Source organism: Pongo pygmaeus, chromosome 9 (genome assembly GCF_028885625.2).
Source record: "Pongo pygmaeus isolate AG05252 chromosome 9, NHGRI_mPonPyg2-v2.0_pri, whole genome shotgun sequence".
Lineage (NCBI taxonomy): Eukaryota > Metazoa > Chordata > Mammalia > Primates > Hominidae > Pongo > Pongo pygmaeus.
In genome coordinates this window covers 14,773,600-14,795,088 of record NC_072382.2, presented here as the reverse complement: position 1 = coordinate 14,795,088, position 21,489 = coordinate 14,773,600, and the positions used below count along the sequence as shown (strand labels likewise).

At 37.2% G+C, this 21,489-nt stretch overlaps 1 protein-coding gene across 1 annotated transcript; it reads left to right on the top strand.

Annotated features, from left to right (window-relative positions):
• The first annotated feature begins 5 nt into the window (after window positions 1-5).
• MS4A14 (membrane spanning 4-domains A14) lies at window positions 6-20,676 on the top strand. Its single transcript, XM_054440341.2, is given in 7 exon segments — window positions 6-263; window positions 1,396-1,524; window positions 3,953-4,003; window positions 6,457-6,606; window positions 9,430-9,528; window positions 18,972-20,471; window positions 20,473-20,676. Coding segments are annotated over 7 exon segments (2,139 nt in total). The 5' UTR covers window positions 6-125; the 3' UTR covers window positions 20,545-20,676.
• The last annotated feature ends 813 nt before the right edge of the window (window positions 20,677-21,489 follow it).

Sequence of the window (21,489 nt, the reverse complement as noted above, 5' to 3'; positions counted from 1 at the left end):
TGAGTAGAGTCATCACTAAGGGCTCATCTCTAAGGGCTCCATGTGACTCTGGTGGAGAGGTAGACCATGATTTGGGCAGCAATGTTTGCTCACTCTTTTTCTTACTAGAGTTCTGCCATTGAATCATGGAGTCAACATCCCAGGACAGAAGGGCAACTCACGTCATCACTATAAAACCAAACGAAACTGTATTGACTGCATTTCCCTACAGACCTCATAGCTCTCTGCTGGATTTTCTGAAGGGAGAGCCAAGAGTCTTGGGGGTAAGTCCTCTCCAATCAATAGGTCTTCCAGAAGGGGAGAAAAGAAGTTTATTTATTCATGTATGTCTGCAGAGATATGCAATTATTTTCAGTGAGGGAGTTAATTCTACTTTTCCCCCTTCACCTTACATGAGAAATTAGTACTGATCTTTGAATCCCAGCAGAGGGGGAAGCAAGAAACTAGTATAACTTTTTAAAATATCTCATTAAGGAAGTGACTTCAGGGTGTGGTGGCACCTCCCTTGAAGCTAAGAAACCATAAGTGGAGAGGTTTGACTTCCCCTTCATGCTCTTAAAGGAATTGGGAGTGCTTCAAAACCCATATTCAAAGCTCCACAGTGAACCAAATGATAAGGCATGCAAAATGTTTTTCATCACAAATGCACCCAGGGGAGAGCTGTATGCACAGCCTCCATCCTTTGTACAATAGCAAAAATCATTACTTGGGGTGCCATAGCCCAGAGATGTGGCCTGGGGACAATATCTAGACTGCTAGAGAAGTTGCGCCCTGAGAACCACTGCTGTTATTCTTTTCCCTGCAGACTCCTACAAGCTGATAGGCCCACTGGGCTATTCTAATCCCTAGTTGGGTCCATGGATGAAGGGGAGGTGAAATGCAAGCTCATCCCAGGTTCTCCACTCTATGTCATCAAACTTTTTAAACTTTTAGACAACTGGGATGAGCCCCAATTCCAAAAGCCTATGCTGAGTGCTGGAAAATGTGGGGGTGGGGGCTGTTAGGATAATAATAGGATACTGGTGAGACAGAAGAAAAAAAAAATGTAAAGGTGAATAGTTTATAGTCCCTGTGCTCAAGAACCTTATAATCTGGGGGTAGTCAGACATGTACTCAAATCTGTCTGATATAAGATTAATTGGTAACACCAGGGAAGATAGAAAATAATAAAGAATAAAAGTGAAGGATTTGAACCTGAAGGATCCAGGCAAGCAAAGTGGGAAGGAAACATATTGAACTGAGTCCCTTAACAATCTGAGAATGATTGACAAATGAGAGAGGAAGGCACTTGGATGGAGGGAAAGGTGTGCCATGGAGGCACACCCTGAGGGACGTGGGGTAGCCCACAGGGGCTTGGATACTTGTAACCTCATGTACCCATTTCTTTCCTCACAGGCTACCCAGATCCTGCTTGCTCTAATCATTGTGGGCTTTGGAACTATATTTGCACTTAATTACATCCGTTTCTCCCAAAGATTTCCCCTTGTTGTCCTCACAGGATATCCATTTTGGGGAGCACTTATTGTGAGTACTGTCGATTAGTAGCTTTGGAGAAATTGCTATAAAGATAGATTTGAACTGCTTCACGTCCTAGGGTAATGAATTCCATAAATATGGCCCTCCAGGAGACCAAAAAAGGCAGTTCCCTTCATGGCAAAAGAAGCAACTCCATTTGGTCATTGCACTACCATCATCATCATAATAACTACTCTCAGGTGCTTAAAAGTTTCCAAAACCCTTGTGTGTACAGTAAGACATTTGCTCCTCACTACCAACCTGGGAAACTAGATGCACAAATATCCTACTTTTTCCTTTGCAAATAAGGAAACTGAGCTCAAAGTAGAGAATAACTTAAACATATCTAGCCTAGCTAGCGCTCATGGAATCACAGACTCTGAAAACTTAAAAAGAATTTTAAGATTATTATCGCTCATCCTCCTTCTTAGCCCCAGCGACAACTTTATGAGTGGCACTCATCTAGATAATCATATAGTCATAAATATTATTCTTAGTACAGTGCTATTTCTATCCAATCCCCACAGCCTGGATTCCTGATTTTGTGCCATAATATTTAAGGACAGACTCACTAGAACTTCTCCTACTATAACATACACACCTGAGAAGACAGCAGTATTACTGTCTGTTTTAGTTGTTATATTCTGAGAACATAGAATCATGCTTGAGGCATAGCGTGCATGAATGAATGAATGAATCAATCAATCAATCAATGAACAAATAGGTGAAATAATTAATAAATTAGGCCACTATCTCTGACTATTAAAAATCCACCATCTCTTTTGATAAACAGAAATATTCCATGCCTTTTCTATAATGTGCATTTCAGAAACAACCAGCAGTGGTTTCATTTTCCCAATACAAATAATGTAATATTCAACATGATTTTCAAACTATACATGCCATACTGTAGAAAATCAAACAGATCAACCCCTCACTTTCTCATTTCACAACAGAATTGTCCCAGTGTGATGACTCTGTGTAATCTGCATGTGTGAATTAAAATGAGGTTCTGGCCTGCTGCTTTTGAAAACTCTACTTTTCACTTAAAAGATATTTACTGAGCACATACCGCATCTTCAATAGCATTCTAGGTGCTCAGACTGAGAATACTGGAAAACAGCTCCTCTCTGAGAGAAGTGGTGAATTGTTCTTAGATTTAGACAGTTTGTCATCTAACTGGGAGACTAGACACAAAAAAGTCAAAAGTAACTCCAAATATTTGTTCCTACATTTGTGCTAAGTGCTCTAAGAGAAGAGTTCCAGATGCCACGTGAGGGTTTAATAGAGGACTCACCTGACCACGGAGGTCAGGGAAGTGCTTTCTGCATAGCTACTCACTAGGCAAAATGGAAGGAAAGCATTCCTGGCAAAGATAAAGCATGAGCCAAGGGCTTGATGTGGGAAAGAGTAACCAAAAGAAGACCAGTGAATCTATCGTGATGGCATAAAATGAGGCTATAAAGGTAGGGTGTAACCAGGTCGTGCCAACCCCTATAGTCATGTTAAGAACATGGAACTTCAATGTGAAAGCATGGGAAGGCCACTGAACATTTTTAAAGAGGATAGTGACATTTGAAGACTTGATGAAGTATCATTGTGTTCTTCGAGTGAGAAATTAATTCAATTATAACAGTAAACCTAGGAGAATCCAATGAGAGGAGGCTGCAATCACGCGGATGAGGAAAGAGTTTCCCTGAACTAGCTTGGCAGCAATGGAGCTAGAGATGGAGAGCCTTGAGAGTGACTTGGAGGTAGAAGTGACAGGACTTGGCAGTCCAATGTGGGGAGTGAAGAGGAGGGAGGTATCAAAGGTAACTTTCTGATCTCCACAAGTCAGCTGCAGATCCTTGGACTCTAAGATCCAGATGTCCCCAAGGTCCAAGGCCAGTTCCCACAGAGAAGGTTCCCATCCCTAGAACATTAAAAAGTAAGGGGCTCCACATGAAGTGACAGAGTTCTCATTTTCCTGAGGTGGCACTAGGCTCTACGCTCATGGGAAATGAGGGACTCTGATAACTACACTAGATATCAGTCCCCATATCAGCCTTTAGAGGGGTCTTCCTTGAGAAAGTCTCCCTTCACCTGCTCAGAACAGGCACAGTTCCTCCTCTTCTCTTCAAGGCCCAGAGCTCAGGAATCTTTTTTTGGAGGCCCAGCTGGACCAAACATCTGGGTGGTGTCCTCTGGATCTTAGAGGAGCCTGCTTGTCCCAGTTGGCCCTGGCAGAGAGCGCTTGTTCAGTGCTGAGCAAATCCAGCACAAAGTTTCTTCCTACCCTACCTATGCCTACCTTCCTTACTCCCTGATGCTCAGGTGGAAAAACGGGATGGTCTTGGAGATTCACAAACAGATATTTTGCGAATCCAAGGGAAATTATACTGCAAGGTGGTCAAACACATCACCTGTTAACTTTTGTCTCTTGTCTTCTTAACAGTTTATTCTTACAGGATACCTCACAGTAACCGATAAGAAATCAAAAATTCTGGTAAGTCACCTAAACTACATAAAATTTAAAATATTCTATTTGTTTTATGTCATCTTGATGTATAAAGCCTTTAGTAATAAAGTTACCTTTCAGGAAAATCTGTGTGCATCGAAGTTGCAGTTCAGATCATTCCTATTTGCCAGTGCCACTGTTTGCCCAACAGACATTCTTACACTGGTTCCCATTTCCCTGGTCAAGTAAACTAAAAGAGTTTATTGGAAACCATTCTGCATCCCTGTAATTCATTGTTTGTAATTAGGGGTAATTCCCTGCCCTGCACCTCCAGGACCCAGAAATGTTGGACAACATCTGAAGACATTTTTGGTCATTACAACTGGTGTTATTGGCAACAAGTGAGTAGAGGCCAGGGACATTTCTAAGCATCTAAAATGCACAAGGCAGCCTCCCACCTACACAAAAATTATCCAACAAAAAATGTTTATAGTACCAAGGTTGAGAAACCTTGCTCTAACCAAAACCAATCCTAAGCTCTCACTAATTCTTCCTCCCAATCCTAGCCCTATCTCTAATACCAACCGAGGCTTTTCTTTAGATCCTGCCAAAGGTCTGAAAGAAACAGTTTGGGCATCAATGCCGGATTGTTCTAGGATTGAACCAAGGCTATCACTCACTTCTGTGTTAACCTGAAGGGAAAAGTACCTACTTCTAAGGCTTATTTTGAGGGTTTAATGAGACATTACTTATAAAAGGCAAGATGATGCTTAAATGTTCATACTCCTTTCTAACCACTCTGATCTTGTTTAAGGTCCTGGGGATGTGGGCATCTCTGAAAGTCAGTTGAACTCTGTTCTTATGGTCCTCTGCCAATTTCCTCTAGGGATAGTTACAAGGCATAGAGACATTCTGAGGGGAGGGCGGATAAATGTTTCCATCCCTGCTTATGGAAATACATGCAGACAATGCAGATGAAGCCCCAAATGCTGTTCTCCTTGTATTGACTTCCTTCCAGAGCTGAGAAATAGACTATGGGTAAGGAAAACCTACTCCTGACTCACTGAGAGCTATGCAGATGGAGGTGAGCAGGAATGATGGGGGCAGGATGCTGAACCAGGCATCAGAAGACCTGGCTTTTCATCACAGCCCTTCCACAAACCGTGAAAGTGATTGCTCACAGTCACTTACTTCCTTAATTCCATTTATCTGTAAAATGGGGATAACAACAAGTGTCCTTCTTACAGCACAAAAGCATAAAGAGAATCAGAAGAGACTAGGCTGGGCATGTTCTTTGTAAAGCCCAATACACATGAGGGATTGATTATCTAGAGACCTTAGTCTATAAAATGTCCTATGGGAGCCAAAATAGAGCCTTGAGAAAACAAGGGGACTAAAGACCGAGAGAGAGATGGCCTATCTATATGTTCCTGTGCATTTTCCGCCAAAGTGCCTATTTGCAATAAAAATCTGGGATTGAGGTAAACATTAAGTCACAAGTACGCTTCCGAGGTTTGCCACACCAAGCCATAAACTGTTCCAGAAAGGACTGGCTGTGTAAATGCATCATTATATTTTCCACCACAGTAGTCATAACACAATCAATAAAGGTACAACAAATACCTGATGAATGGAAATGTGAAGCTTTTCTTTATTTTTCCTTTAAAAGAGTGATATCAGTCCTGGGAGTGGGTAGGAAGGAACAAATCGGATGACTCCCTTCCTGTAAAGGAACTCGGATATACATACCCCACCCACCCGCAGCACCCCCCCCAAAAAAAATAGGAATGAATAAAGGGAATTAGGTGGGGCAATGTGAAATATTTTTATTGGAACACTGAGTTCAAGAAAGAACACCTTTAAACTCCAGTCCAAATAGGTTAACATCTTTAAATTTAACGATTCTGTTGATTATCGCTTGAATTCTCCCAGGGAATGACTGTAAACTGCATGATTGCAGGATGTCACCTCTTTTGTTCATTTTTGTGTATCCAGGGCCTAATGCAGTACTCACATGTATCTGGTGCACATTAACTATTTATGAAATAAATGAATAAATGGATACTACCCTAAAAGTCAGGTGACACATTCACATTTTTAAAGGCAGAAATTGAGATTCCAAGAGATTAGGTTACTTGCCTAAGGTCCTAGTGAAACTTGGACTTGAAATGAGGTTTCATTTCCAAGCAAAGATATTTGCTAACACACTGTACTGCTTCCAGATTATGAAAGATGGTGGGGATAAAATGAGATAAAATGGGACAAAATGAACATTTTCTTTAGCATTAGCCATAGAGCATCCTTAGCCCATTCTAAAACTTGGTTTGTCTTCTGACTTTAATGAGTTAGAATTTAGTTAAGCCTTCCAATCATACTGACCTGATGGAACAACTCTTCCCTGAGAAGTACCTGGAAAGATAAAAGCACTAAAAATTTCTTACAAGATATTTTTGCTTTGGTTTCGATTTTATTTATTTTACCATTTTTAAACTATCTTTCAGGGTCAAGGTGTCATGGGCATGAATGTTATCAGTTCCTTGGCTGCGATAACTGGGATTACTTTCACCATTCTTAGCTACAGACATCAAGACAAGTACTGCCAGACGCCATCCCTTGAAGAAATATGTGTTTTCGGTAGAACTCTTTTCATTGTAAGTGGTCTTATTTTGCATGATGAATCTCTAAAATCTTATCTGAACTGTGTCCATGATGTAATGATTCATTGATTTTTATTTTATTAAATGAAGTTGTGTCAGCATTTGAACTGACGGTTGAGAAGGGTACTGTGGGGTTACTGTTACAATGATTAAGGAGCGATATTTTCTGGACTTGAATCCTGTTCACATAAGCTTGTCACCTTGGCCTAATATTGTATTCTCTCTTAGCTTCGGTTTTCCTCAAGTGGAAAATGAACATAATAAGAATGCTTACCTCATGGGTTGTTGTGAGGATTGCTTAAATTAAAACAGTACCTTGCACAGTTAAATAGTCAATAGGTTTAGCTAATACAATTATTATGGCCATAGATTGAATTAAATTTACTGTTTCAGCATTAATGAACAAAATGATCTAAAAGTTTGCTCGATAACACTAAGATCAAAATACAGTGGGGGAAGGTATTTAGAAGTCATTTAATAAGATAAGGATTTTTATAAGCTTAAGACATACATTATTTCACATAATTGTGGCAATTTTATTCATTAAAGCAGATGAGAGATCTTTTACCAGGGAATGTAATTGTCTGTGCAATTTAAAGTATTTATCTAACAAGTAATCAATGACATTATTTTTAAGCATGTCAGTGACTCCAATAGGCCTTTCTCTCTAGTTCCCTAAGCAAGTCCTGGGGTTTTATTTTATTCCTACCAGATACATCTTGAAGCATGGGTTCTATAATTTGAAGAATATTTGAATCTGTTAGAAGGGAAATAAAGTGGAATCACAGAAAATGGTCTTCCTCAGTAAATAAGAAATGAGAAGTTAGTTCCTGAATACAAGAGTCTATTTAATCCTCACAATCACTCAGTGAAAATGGTCCTAGAGACTCTCTCATGCGTTCTGAGATAAATTCCAAAATTAGACTCATGATAGATTACTAAAGAAAGCCAGAAACCAACATAAGCAATAAAACCCTGTCCTAACTGGGCCAAGAACACGATACAACATTATAATTCTTGGCCATTGCTGAATGGACAGGAGCCAACTACTGTTTGTTATGTTGGTATATACAAGGAAGAACTTGTATATACTGAAAGGGTTAAATCTCCAGATATATGAAATTCTGCTATTTCCTGCTCTCCATGGATGGGTATTGCAAGATTAGTTACCTGCATACAGAACCATTAACAATCTCTTCCTAGTTCTCACTTACATAACTTAACAATTTCTTGCTGTAACCCAAACATCATAAGCTAAAAGAGCCAGAACAGTGGGCTTTAGATGTCTCTTGGGCTGACCCCTGTCCTAAAGACCAATCTATTGTCTATACTGTGGCCAGAGTAATCATTTAAAAATGTAAATCTGAGCCATTACTTAATGGCTTCCTGTAAAACGTATGATGATTAAGACCCAAATCTTAACAGCTTACCAAACCCTGTAACACCTATCCTACCTACCTTTCCAACATTATTCTAGGACTTCATCCTTCTCACTCCTCCACACTCCAGCCACTTCCTATAATCCCTTAATGTGTCAAGTATCCACGGCCCCAAGATGATCATAGGACCAGCTTCTTCCGGCTTTGAACGGTCACCAGGCCAGTTATACAATTAACTCATCCTCATACTTAAATCTCAACTGAAATACCACTTCTTTAAGGAAGTTCTTCCTGACCTCACCTCTACGCTCATATCTGCATAGATCCCCCATTATAGTAGCGCATAGCTCCCAATCCTTCTTCACAGCATTTATCACAATTTAGTTAGGTAAATAATTATCTAATTACTTGTTATTGTCTGCCTCCCTTACCATGATGTAAGTTCTGCAAAATCCAAGACCAGGTATATCTTGTTCAACGGAGAAAGTCAGTAAATTGCATACAATAGGGTCTTCATACATTTCAGTTTTACCAACAAATATTGAATATTTAAGATTTTGGGTGTATTGCATGGAAACCAAGATTCAGAAACACACAGTTATTTGTTCAAGGTTAAGTGGGACCTTGGACCCACTTTTTTTTTTTTTGAGATGGAGTTTTGCTCTTGTTGCCCAGGCTGGAGTGCGATGGCACGATCTCAGCTCACCACAACATCCGCCTCCTAGGTTCAAGCAATTCTCCTGCCTCAGCCTCCTGAGTAGCTGGGATTACAGGCATGCACCACCAGGCCCAGCTAATTTTGTATTTTTAGTAGAGACGGGGTTTCTCCATGTTGGTCAGGCTGGTCGCAAACTCCCAACCTCAGTTAATCCTCCCGCCTTGGCCTCCCAAAATGCTGGGATTACAGGTGTAAGCCACCGCGCCCGGCCGACTTTGGACCCACTTTAACTCAGGTCTTTCTGTCTTCATAGTTTAAACTTTTGAGACTCCATAAGGTACCATGCTACTTCTCAATATAAACACTACCTTAAAGCAAAATGGGCAAAATGGCAATCTGTGGGCTACATCCAGCCTGCATTTATGTTCTATCTGGCTCTTTAAGGAAAAACAAACAAAATAGGCATTATGGTATCCATGTTCCCACATGACAACAATTGGCTGGAATTGAGTAATGAATGCCTCCTATGAATACTATTACTCTCTACTCTCTCCCTATTTAGTTCACAGTGGTTGCCCAGCTCCCATGGACATTGGAGTTTGTTATCCCTGCCTTATCAGAAAGACATAAGATGAAAATTGTGCAATGTCTGATGGCTACAGAACCATCCAAAATACGGTTTTCCCACACTTGGTGATAGAGTATAAGGATTCTCAGCTTATATATTTAAAATAACAATTCTCATTTCAAATGCCATTTATTTCTCCTCATTATTTGCAGGGAATTTTGTCAATCTTACTGATCATCAGCATAGCAGAGCTCAGCATTTCTGTGACTATTGCATCCTTTAGAAGCAAGTGCTGGACACAGTCAGATGAGGTGTGTTCTGATGTCTCTTAATATTATTAAGAGAACAGGTTCCTGTTCCTGTTGGGCTACTGCACACAATGATGTCTGATTTATTAGTAGGAAGAACAGCATGCTCAGATGCTGAAATAAAACATCTAAATTTAGGAAGGTCAGACAGGGGCAAGCTTAAGATTAAAGCTCACCCCACCATCTGAAACAACTATGCTTTCCTTTCTTGTACTATCTGCTTTATACTCAATCATCTCTGTTAAGACATAGCTCCTTATGTCCCTGCCAAAAATATGTAATATGAGACTTAATGGGAACCCAAATTACTGTGACACAGGGTGTGTATTCTTGGATCATAAGATGTGTGACACAGTTCCACCACCACAAAAGAAATAGGAAAAAAAACTATTAATACTGATACTACATAGTATTTATAATAATTGTTATAGATTATATTTACTGAATTCTGACTATGTCAGTCACTGTTATAATCACTGAGCACCAACTTAATCTTAACAAAACTATTATAACATCTTTATTTTACATATGAAGGAAGTAAGGCACAAAGAGGCTAAACTAACCTCTCCAGTATCACATAACATCAGGATTCTGACCCCTGTGATATGTCTCCAGAGCCTGCTCACTAAGTCCCAAATACCAGTACAGGCCTTGTGATTTATGGAGTTTTCATTTCTCTCTCTAGCTCTCTCTTTTTTTTACATCAACTTTATAGAAGTATCATTTATAAACAACAAAATGTACCTATGTTTAGCTACCATCACAATCAAGGTATAGTGCATTCCTAGCATCCCAGAAGGTTCACTGGAACCCCTTTGTAGTCAATGTTCTCATCATCTAGATTGGTTTTGACTTTCCAAAATTTCATATTCATGGAATCATAAGTAAGTACTCTCTGTATACGGCTTATATGGCTTCTTCCATACAGAAATATGTTTTGGAGAGTCATCCATGCTGTTGTCTCTATCAAGAATTCATTCCCTTTATGTATGGGTACACCACAATTTGTTTATCAATTTACCTTTTTTTTTTTTTTAAGTTGAGACCTCACTCTATCACCCAGGCTGGAATGCAGTGGCACTGTCTCGGCTCACTGCAGCCTCAATCTCCTGGACTCAAGCAACCCTTCCACCTCTGCCTCCCAAATAGCTGGGACTGCAAGCATGTGCCACAACCCCCAGCTAAATTTTTTTTGTATTTTTTTTTGTAGAAATAGGGTTTTGCCATGTTGCCCAGGCTGGTCTCAAACTCCTTGGCTCAAGTGATACACCCACCATGACCTTCCAAAGTTCTGGGATTACAGGTGTGCACCACTGCACCCAGTCCATTTACCTTTTGATGGGTATTTAGATTGTTTAAAGTTCTGAACTATTATCAATAAGTTACTAAGAATATTTGAGTTCACATGTTTATGTGGACATATTTTCATTTCTCCTGGAGTGCTGCATCTAGGATTTGATTGTGAGATCGTATGGTAACCAGATGTTTAACTTTATAAGAAAATACCAAACAGTTTGTCAAAGTGGCTGTATTGCTTTTCATTCTCATCAACAATGTGTGAGAGGGACAGTTGCTCCATAACATCATTAACACTTGAAACTGTCAGTTTTATTAATAATTTAGCTATTTTAGTGGGTATGTAGTGGCACCTCATTGTAGTCTTAATTTACATTTCCTTAATGACTAATGATGATGACACTCTTGCTATATGTTTATTATCCATTTGTGTATCTTCTTTCGAGATGTCTGTTCAAATATTTAGCTGAATTTTGTTGGATTACCTTCTTCTTATTGGCCTTATAGCAGCCTAATTAATTCTTAATACAAATCCCTTACAAATATTTTTTCACTCTGTGACTTGCCTTTTCATTTTCTTAATAGCTTCTTTCAAAAAAACAAATTTGATGAAGTTCCGCTTATCATTGTTGCTTTTACGGTTATAGTTTTTGTGTTCTGTTTAACAAAGTTTTCCCTACCCCCAAATCATGAAGGTTTTCTTCTATCTTTTCCTACAGAAGTTTTATAATTTTAGCTTTTGTGTTTAGATGTATGGTCTATTTTAACTTAACTTTCATGTACAGTTGTAGGGTAAAGTTAGAAGTTAATACACATCCCCCCTCATGGAGATATCCAGTTGTTATGCCATTTGTTGAAAATGCAATGCTTTCCTCCATCACCTTGGTATTTTTGTTGAAAATCAGTTTACTTATTATTTATTTGTAGGTCTCTTTTGGATACTTTATTTTGTCCCTCTGGCCACTATGTCTATCCTTCCACGTATTCTACACTGTCTTAATTTCTGAATCTTTAGAGTAATTCTTTTGTGTTGTGGTGAAGTATATATAACATAATATTTATCATTTTAGCCATTTGTTCAAATCATTGAATACATTAATAATGTTGAGTAACTCTCACCACTATCTATGCCCCAAAATTTTTCATCATCCCCAACACAAACTCTGTACCACTAAACAATCACTGCCCGATTCCCCTCCCGATTGCCCCTTATACCCTCTATCCTACTTTCTATATTATGAATTGGCCTTTTCTAGAGACATCATATAAGTGGAATCTTACAATATTTGTCCTTCTCTAACTGGCTTATTTGAGTAAGCATAATATTTTCAAGATTAATCCATGTTGTAGCATATATCAAAATTTCATTCCTTCTGACTAAATAAAATTCCATTTTGTGTATATACCATATTTTGCTTAGCCATTAATTTGTTGATGGACACAGATCTTTCTGCCTTTTGCATATTGTGAATAATGCTGTTATGAACATTGGTGTAAAAATATCTGCTCAAGTCCCTATTTTCAATTCTTTTGGATATATACCCAAGAGCGAAATTGCTGGGTCATATGGAAGTTCTGCGTTTAATGTTTTGAGAAAATGCCAAATTGTTTTTCACATTGGTTGCACCATCTTACATTTCCACCAGCAGTGTACAAGGATTTCAATTTCTCCACATCTCCATCAATACCAACCAACAGGGGAAAAGGGGGAGTAATTATTTTCCATTTATTTTTAATTTTCAATTTATGATTGATACATGATAATTGTACATATTTATGGGGTACAGTGTGATGCTTCAATGCATGTTACATTTTCTAATGATCAAATCATGGTAATCACCACATTCATCACTTTAAACATCATTTCTTTGTAGTGATGACATTCAAAATTTTCTCTTCTAGTCACCTGGAAATATACACTACGTTGTAATTTGCTATAGTCACACTACTATGTATAGAACTTATTCTTACTATCTATAGTAAGTAAGAACTTACTCTTCCCATCTAGAATTTTATACCCATTGACCAATCTTTCCCGGTCCTCCCATCCTCCCTACCTTCCCTAGCCTCTGGTAACCACAATTCTAGTCTTCACTTCTATGAAGTCAACTTTTTTAGATTCCAAATATGTGTGAGATCATGCAGTGTTTGTCTTTCTCAGCCTGGCTTATTTCACTTAATATAATGTCCTCCAGGTTAATTCATGTTGCCACAAATGACAGAATTACATTCTGTTTTATGGCTGAATAGTATTCTATTGTTTGTGTGTGTGTGTACATTATATATATAATATAAAATGTATATTTTATATATATAATATAAAATGTATATTTTATATATATAATATAAAATGTATATTTTATATATATAATATAAAATGTATATTTTATATATATATATTACATTTTCTTCATTTATGTGTAGATAGGCATTTAGGTTGATTCCTTATCTTGGCTCTTGTGAATAGCACTGCAATAAATATGGGAGTACAGATGTTTCTCCAACTGTCTTCATTTCCTTTGAATGTATACCCTGTAATGGGATTTCTGGATCATATTTGTTTTTATCATGGCCATCTTTTTTCTTTCTTTCTTTCTTTCTTTTTTTCTTTCTTTCCTTCTTTCCTTCTTTCTTTTTCTTTCTTTCTTTAATTTTTGTACAAAGACTATGTCACTTAGGCTAGAGTGGCACAAGATCATAGCTCACTGCAGTCTCAAACTCCTGGGCTTAAGTGATTCTCCTGTTTCAGTCTCCTGAGTACCTGGGATGAAAGGCATGTGCCACCACACCCACATAAATTTTTATTTTTATTTTTATTTTTGTAGAGACAAGGTCTTGCTATGCTGTCAGGGCTGGTCTTGAACTCCTGCCTTTAAGCCATCCTTCCACCTTGGCCTTCCAAACTGCTGGGATTAAAGGCATGAGTCACCACACCCAGCCTTTATAATGGCCATCTTAATGGGTGTGAAGTGGTGTCTCATACTTTTGATTTGCTTTTACCTAATGATTTGATGTTGAGCATCCATGTATACATCTTCTTTAGAGAAATATCTGTTATAGTCTTGCCTGTTTCTTAATTGGGCTGTTTGTTTTTTGTTGTTGAATTGTAGAGTTCTTTATATATTCTGGATCTTAGTCCCTCAGTAGATACATGATTTGCAAATATTTTCTCCTATTCTGTAGGTTGTCTTTGCACTTTCTTGATGACTTTTGATGCACAAAAGTTCTTTGTGAAGTATAATTAATCTATTATTTTGTTGTTGTTTTCTGTGCCTTTCTTGTCACATCCATGAAATTATTGCCAAATTGTCATGAAGATATCTTCCAACTTTTTTCCATGAAATGTATAGTTTTAGCTCTTAGGCTTAGTGTCTGATTGATTTTGAGTTAATGTTTGTATATGGTATAAGGTAAGGGTCCAACTCTATTCTTTCACATGTGGATGCTCAGTTATGCCAGCATCATATGTTGAAAAAATTCCTTTCCCCATTGAATATTCTTGGTGTCTATGTTGAAAATTGATTTACTATATATGTGATATAAGTGAGCATTTATTTCTGAATGATTCCATTGGTCTATATATCTTCCCTTATGCCAGGTACCATTTTTTTTTTTGTTTTTTTTGTTTTGTTTTGTTTTGTTTTTTGTTTTGATGGAGTCTTGCTCTGTCACCCAGGCTGGAGTGCAGTGGTGAGATCTCAGCTCACTGCAAACTCTGCCTCCCAGGTTCAAGCAATTCTTCTGCCTCGGCCTCCTAAGTAGCTGGGACTATAGGCGCATGCCATCATGCCAGGCTAATTTTTGTATTTTTAGTAGAGACGAGGTTTCACCATATTGGCCAGGGTGGTCTTGAGCTCCTGACGTCAGGTGATCCACCCGCCTCGGCCTCCCAAAGTGCTAGGATTACAGGCGTGAGCCACTGCGCCCGGCCCTGTATTGTTTTAATTAGTGTAGCTTTACAGTACATTTCAAAGTTGGAAAGTATAATCACTCAAACTTTATTATTCTTTTTCATTATTGTTTTGGCTATTCAGGGCCTCTTAAAATTCCATATGAACTTGAAGATCCATTTTTCCATTTATGAGAAAAAGACTGTTGGAATTTTGATAGAAATTGTATTGAATCTGTATATTGCTTTGAGCAGCACTGATATCTTAACAATTTTAAATCTTCTTATACATGAACACAAGATGTCTTTTCATTTATTTAGGTCTCTAATTACTTTCAGCAATGATTTGTATTTTTTAGCATAGAGGTCTTTCACCCCTTTGGTTAGATTTATTCTAAAGTATGTAATTATTTTAGGTGGCATTATAAATGAAATTGCTTTTTAAATGTTATTTTTATATTGTTTATTGCTGTTATACAGAAAAAACAATGATTTTTTGTGGGTTGCTCTTGTATCTTGAACCTTGTTGAAATCCTGTATTAGGTCTAGTAGCTTTCTTGTGGATTTGGGAGGATTTTCTATATAGGAAGATCATGTCATCTGGAAATAGAGATGGCCTTAATCTCTTCTTTTCTAATTTGGATGAATTTTATTTCTTTTTATTTTCTAATAGCTCTAGCTAGAACTTTTAGTACAATATTTAATAGCAGCAGTGAAAGAAAGCATTCTTATATAGTTCCTGATCTTAGGGGGAAAGCTTTTAATCTTTCACCACTGAGTATGATATTAGCTGTGGGTGTTTTATAAATAAACTTTACATATTGAGGAAGATGATTGTGTGGGGGTTTTCCAACATTATATTAATGTAATGTATTACATTTATTGATTTTCTTATTGTACCATCCTTGTATTTTGCTTATAAATTTCACTTCATCATATGAATAATCCTTTTCTAATATTTTGTTGGAAATTTTTGTATCTACACTTATAAAGGATATTAATCTGTAATTTTCTTTTCTTGTAGCATAATTATCTGTTTTTGGTATCAAGGTAATGGTGGCCTCATAGAATGAGTTAGGCAATTTTCCCTTCTCTTCAAGTTTTCAGAAGAGTTTGAGAATAATTTTTTTTTTTTCTTTAAATTTTGGTAGAATTCACTGGTGAAGCCATCTGATCCAGAAGTTTCCTTTGTTGGGAACTTTTAGATTATGAATCTTTTTACTTGTTATGGATCTGTCAAGATTTTCTATTTCTTCTTGAATCATTTTAGGTAATTTGTGTGTTGCAAGGAATTTGCCCATTTCTTATACAGTATCTGATTTCTTGGCATATAAGTTTTTATAGTATTCTTTTACAATACTTTATACTTTTACTCTCTATAAGGTCAGTAATAATGTCTTCACTTTTATGTCTTGTTTTAGTTGTTTTATTGTTTTTTTGCTTTTCAGTATAGGTAAAGGTTTATCAATTTTGTTGATCTTTTAAAAGAATCAACATTTGGGTTCGTTGATTTTCTCTATTGTTTTTCAATTCTCTATGGAGATTTCTCTTCTGCCCCACTAAAATTATGTTAGAGTAATTCTTGAAATCAGATAGTGTAAATCTTCCAACTTTGTTCTTTTTCAAAATTGTTTTGGCTGTTCTAGGTCATATGAATTTCCATATAAGTTTTAGAATTAGTTTATTGATTCCTACAAAAATCTTGCTGGGATTTTGGTTGCAATTGTACTGAACCTATAGATAATTTATAAACAATTTACTTCTTAGTAATATGTAGTCTTCTGATCCATGTCCATGAAACATGTCTATATTTTCTTACATCTCATTTCATTTCTCTCAGCATTATTTTATTATTTACAATGTATAAGTCTTATGCATGCTTTGTTAAATGTATCTGTAATTATTTCATTTTTTCTTGATATTGTACATGGTATTTTTAATTTTATTTTTTAAATGTTCATTCCTACATATAGAAATGCAATTTATTTTCATATACTGGTCTACTATGACCTTTCTAAACTAACTTATTAGTTCCCATAGCTTTTTTTTAATAGAGTTTCTAGAATTTTCTTAGTAGATAACCATTTTAAGTATTAATAAAAACATTTTTACTCCCAAACTTTATGCCTCATTTTTCTTGCCCTATTACACTGCGTAGTCTCCAATACAATGTTTAAAATAAGTGATGAAAATAGTCAATCTTTCCTTGTTCTTGATCTTAGGGTGAAAATGTTCAATATTTTACCCTTAAATATGATGTTTTTTGTAGGTTTTTTACAGAGTAAATTTACCCTGTTATGCAGATTTTTTAAAATCATGAATGGGTATTGGCTTTTGTCATTTTTCATCTCATGCTTTCATCTTTATTGTATTATCTGTATATTATACAACTAGAGGAGAGTACAAACCCTGTTTTAAGCCCTTTAGAAACAATACTAAAATAAGTTACTCACACTAAATAACTCTTCAATTGAATTTAGTGAATACAGATCTTTAATCCACTAATGGCATAGTAATGTGCAAAGTACAACAGGGGATTCAAAAATAATAAAATATGTACCTTGATCTCAAGAAAAGGAAAGGGAAAGTGAACTCTACATTTACGGAGAAATTTCTCTGTGCCAGTTTCTGCGCTTGAAAGTATTATTTCATATTGTCTTTAGTCATAGCCACCCTGAAGTAGGAAGTAGGTGACGTTATTAATACAAGAAGCATAGATCAGAGAGGAAAGCACAGGACCTCAGATTCAACTACAATTTTTAAATCCTTCCCAGGTAAACAGCTCTATGATACTAGTCTGGTTATTTAACATCTCTGAACCTCAATTCCCTCAATTCTAAAAGAAGCATAATAACTTCATAGGGATGTCATACCAATTTTTTGTGATGACTTTGGAACATTGTCTAGCATCTGGTAATCACTGAGTTCTCATTAATGGATGAGGAAATTTAAAATCATAGCACTTAAGAGCTTTAATAAACAGAGAAACTACAATTCTTTCTTCCAAACCTCTTTGTAAGTGGAAAAATAAATCAAAATTCACATGAAACAAAAGTTTGAGGATTCTTAGAAATATAGAAATCTCTTCCAAAGTACCGTTTATACTCACATAAATAGTCCTTCAATAGGGATAAAATACAGATGTGAAAAACTAATTAGAAGAGTGGGAAATGCAATGTATTATCTAAGAGAATGTGTAGATTCTCAATCTAGGCCTGCTATTAGCCAACGAGGTAAGCATAATTAATTCATTTAATCACTGAGTTCTGATCCACTTCATCAAATAGAACAAGTAGTCTATTCTGACTCTATGAATTATCTCAGAAAGGTGTAATTCATGGAGTCAGAACAAAAAGCAGCAGGTTGTGCTGCAGTAACAACCTCCTAAAAATTATAATAACATGAGAACTAATGGGAAGCATTGCAGGTTGTATCAGATGCGGTCACTTAGCTGTTTAAAAAACTCCAATAGCTTCCTCTTATTTGTAAAGGAAAGTCCAAATTTCCTAGCCTAGCACACCATCTAATAATATCAGTAATATCTAACTGCTTACCATCTGCCATCACACCATGCTATATCACAACCTTGTGTTTTTGTACCCGCTATTCCACTGCTGCTTCTACCTGGATTCTGACTCCTGTCTTATTTCATCTTACCATCTATGCCTGAGTAATTCCTACTCAGCTGTTAAGATATAGATTAAATATTGCCGCTTCTGTAAAGCATTTCCAGGTTGTCTCAGAATTAGGTCATCTTCTATGTTTCCATAAAGCACTAAGTACCTATTTATGTAATTGCATTTGCTGAACTGTATTACTATTATCTATTTATATGTTGATGTACAGATAGTTGTGAGCACCTTAAGGGAAAATCCCACATCTAATTGTCTTTGATTCCCAGCATTTAGTTCATCTAGGTGATCAATAAACCATTATAGATTAAGCATGAATATATGAATATTGACTAGATGATATAAAATGTCTCAGAAGCTTTATAATATTAAGTATGGGAGGAATTTTTGAGGCAATCTTAATCAAATTCCTCTGTTCAATATTTGAAAAACTAAAAGGTGATGACTTTTCTAAAATAATACCAATAAGTTGATGGTAAAGGCAGGACTGGCATTCGTTTTCTGCCTTCTCATTTAGATGTTATTTCCTATGTACTGTCTTAAGTCAGAAATGAAAAGTAACTTGGAAAACAAACAAAAAATCAGACATGATTCTGTCATACTAATTACCCTCATCCTTGCTTTTACAGGTTCTGTTTTTCTTGCCTTCGGATGTTACTCAAAATAGTGAACAACCTGCTCCAGAAGAAAATGATCAATTACAATTTGTGCTTCAAGAAGAGTTTTCCACTGATGATTCAACAACAAATGCACACTCTGTTTTCTTCGGAGGCTATGCTTTCTTCAAGTTAAGACTCTCTAGAAGTCCTTTAGTCTCCCAATCAGGTAATAAAGGTAGGGAATTTGTGCCAGATGAACAAAAGCAAAGTATCCTTCCATCTCCCAAATTTTCAGAGGAAGAAATTGAACCTTTGCCTCCCACACTAGAGAAAAAGACCTCAGAAAATATGTCCATTCAGCTAGACTCTACATTTAAACAAATGAAAGATGAAGATCTACAATCTGCTATTGTACAACCTTCCCAAATGCAAACCGAGCTTCTGCAGGATCAAGCTGTGTCACTCCAAGTTTTTCCATCCCACTCTGCACTAAAACTCGAAGATATATCACCTGAAGACTTGCCATCCCAAGCTCTACCAGTAGAAGGCCTGTCAGAACAATCTATGCCATCTAAGTCTACATCATCCCATGTCAAACAGTCTTCTAATCTGACAGCTAATGACCTGCCCCCTCAAGGCATACTATCCCAAGACACATTATCTCAGGATATGCTGCTTCATGACATGACATCCCAAGACATGCAATCCCTAGATATGCTATCTCAAGACACACCATCCCACGCCATGCCACCTCAAGACACACCTTCCCAAGATATGCTATCCCAAGCTCTGTCAGCGCATGCCATATTACCTGAAGCCTCAACATCCCATATTGTGCAGTTCCCTGAAATACAACACCTACTTCAGCAGCCCCCAGATCTTCAACCAGAAAACACTGAACCTCAAAACCAGCAAATTTTACAAATGTCATATCAAGATATTAGATCAGAAGTTATGGAAGAGACCAAAGAATGGAAATCTGAGGAGGAACTCCATAGAAGAAAATCCTCAAGACGGCATTCCTTAAACCAGCAAACCAAAGCCTTGCAATACTTAAGGAGACATTCTTTAGACATGCAAGCCAAAGGCCAGAAATCCTCAAAGAGGCATTCCTTAGATCAGCAAAGCAAAGGCTGGCAATCTCCAAAGCGGAAATCCTTAGACCAGCAAATCAAAGACTGGCTATCCCCAAAGAGGCACTCCATAGATAAGCAAGCTCAACTTAATCAAACTAAAGAGCAACTCCCAGATCAGCAAGCTGAAGATCAGCAAGCCAAAGGGGAACAATACCCAGAAGGACAATTTAAAGATGGACAAGTTAAAGACCAGCAGACTGATAAGGAGCAAAACTCAAAGAAGCAAACCCAGGATCAGCAAACTGAAGACCAGCCGGCCCAAGAGAAGAAATCCCCGAAAGGACAATTCCAAAATGTTCAAGCTGAAGGACAGCAAGCTCAGGTGGAGAAAGTGCCAAAACTGTTATGCCAAGATTCAGAATCCCAAATACAGCAATACCAATTCTGGCGATTCCCACAAAGGCAATCTCCAGGCTGGACAACCCAGGACTGTCAATCTTTTGGCCAAGAATCCCCTGACTGGATAACTCAGGGCTGGAGAAACAAAGATTATAAAGCACGAGAATGGCAATTTGAAATGAAGCACTGGCAAACACAGGATCTATTAGAGAAAGAAGCCCTAAAGCAGAAAGCTCTATACCAAGAAGTCCAAACCCAGCACACAACAGCCCGACATAACCTAGAATGTCAAGACGCTCAAGATAGAGACCAACAAGACCTTCAATCCAGAGTTACACAAAAAGGAGATATGTACACTAGAGACATCAAACCAGGGGACATGAAATGTATAGGGCAAACCTCAGGGGACCTGCAATCAGAAGACGTGAAGGCAGATTTTCATTCTTCTTCTGGCCAAAGCTCAGTACAAGACACATGTTTAGCCTATTTGTCCAATCTAGATTCAGAACAAGATGTGCAACCAAACACTTCAGCTTCCTCAAATTCATATAAAGAAGATGTGAATTTAACTTCTACTTCATGTGATCCAAAAGATCAACAGCAATCTGAAGACTCTGACTAACATGCAGAATCTACCCAATACCACACTGCCCCCATTAATGGAATTAAATTGGGAAAAAACAATATTGCCTCCTCCAATCTGTGTTCTCAACTGTGGTTGCCACCTCATTAACTTACAAAAAAATGAAGGGCATGCTGAGCACTCAAACAATTTGTTCTTACTTAAAATAAAATGACAACAAACCAAATGTTAACACTGTATCATCACTTTATGTATGTGAAGAAATCATTCACATGTATACTCCTTGTCATCAAAATTAGTGCTTCAGTTTATAATCACGATTTCATTTTATAACTTAATATTTAATGGCCCTACTTTGGTATGATGCTAGTATTTTTCGTCTCCCCCTTTTGGCATTATAGGAGTTCGGAAAATCAACCACAGGGAAGTCTATGAAGGCTCTCTAAGGGTTCAAGAACCAAAAGAGTCAGCAAGGAACAAAAATTTATCC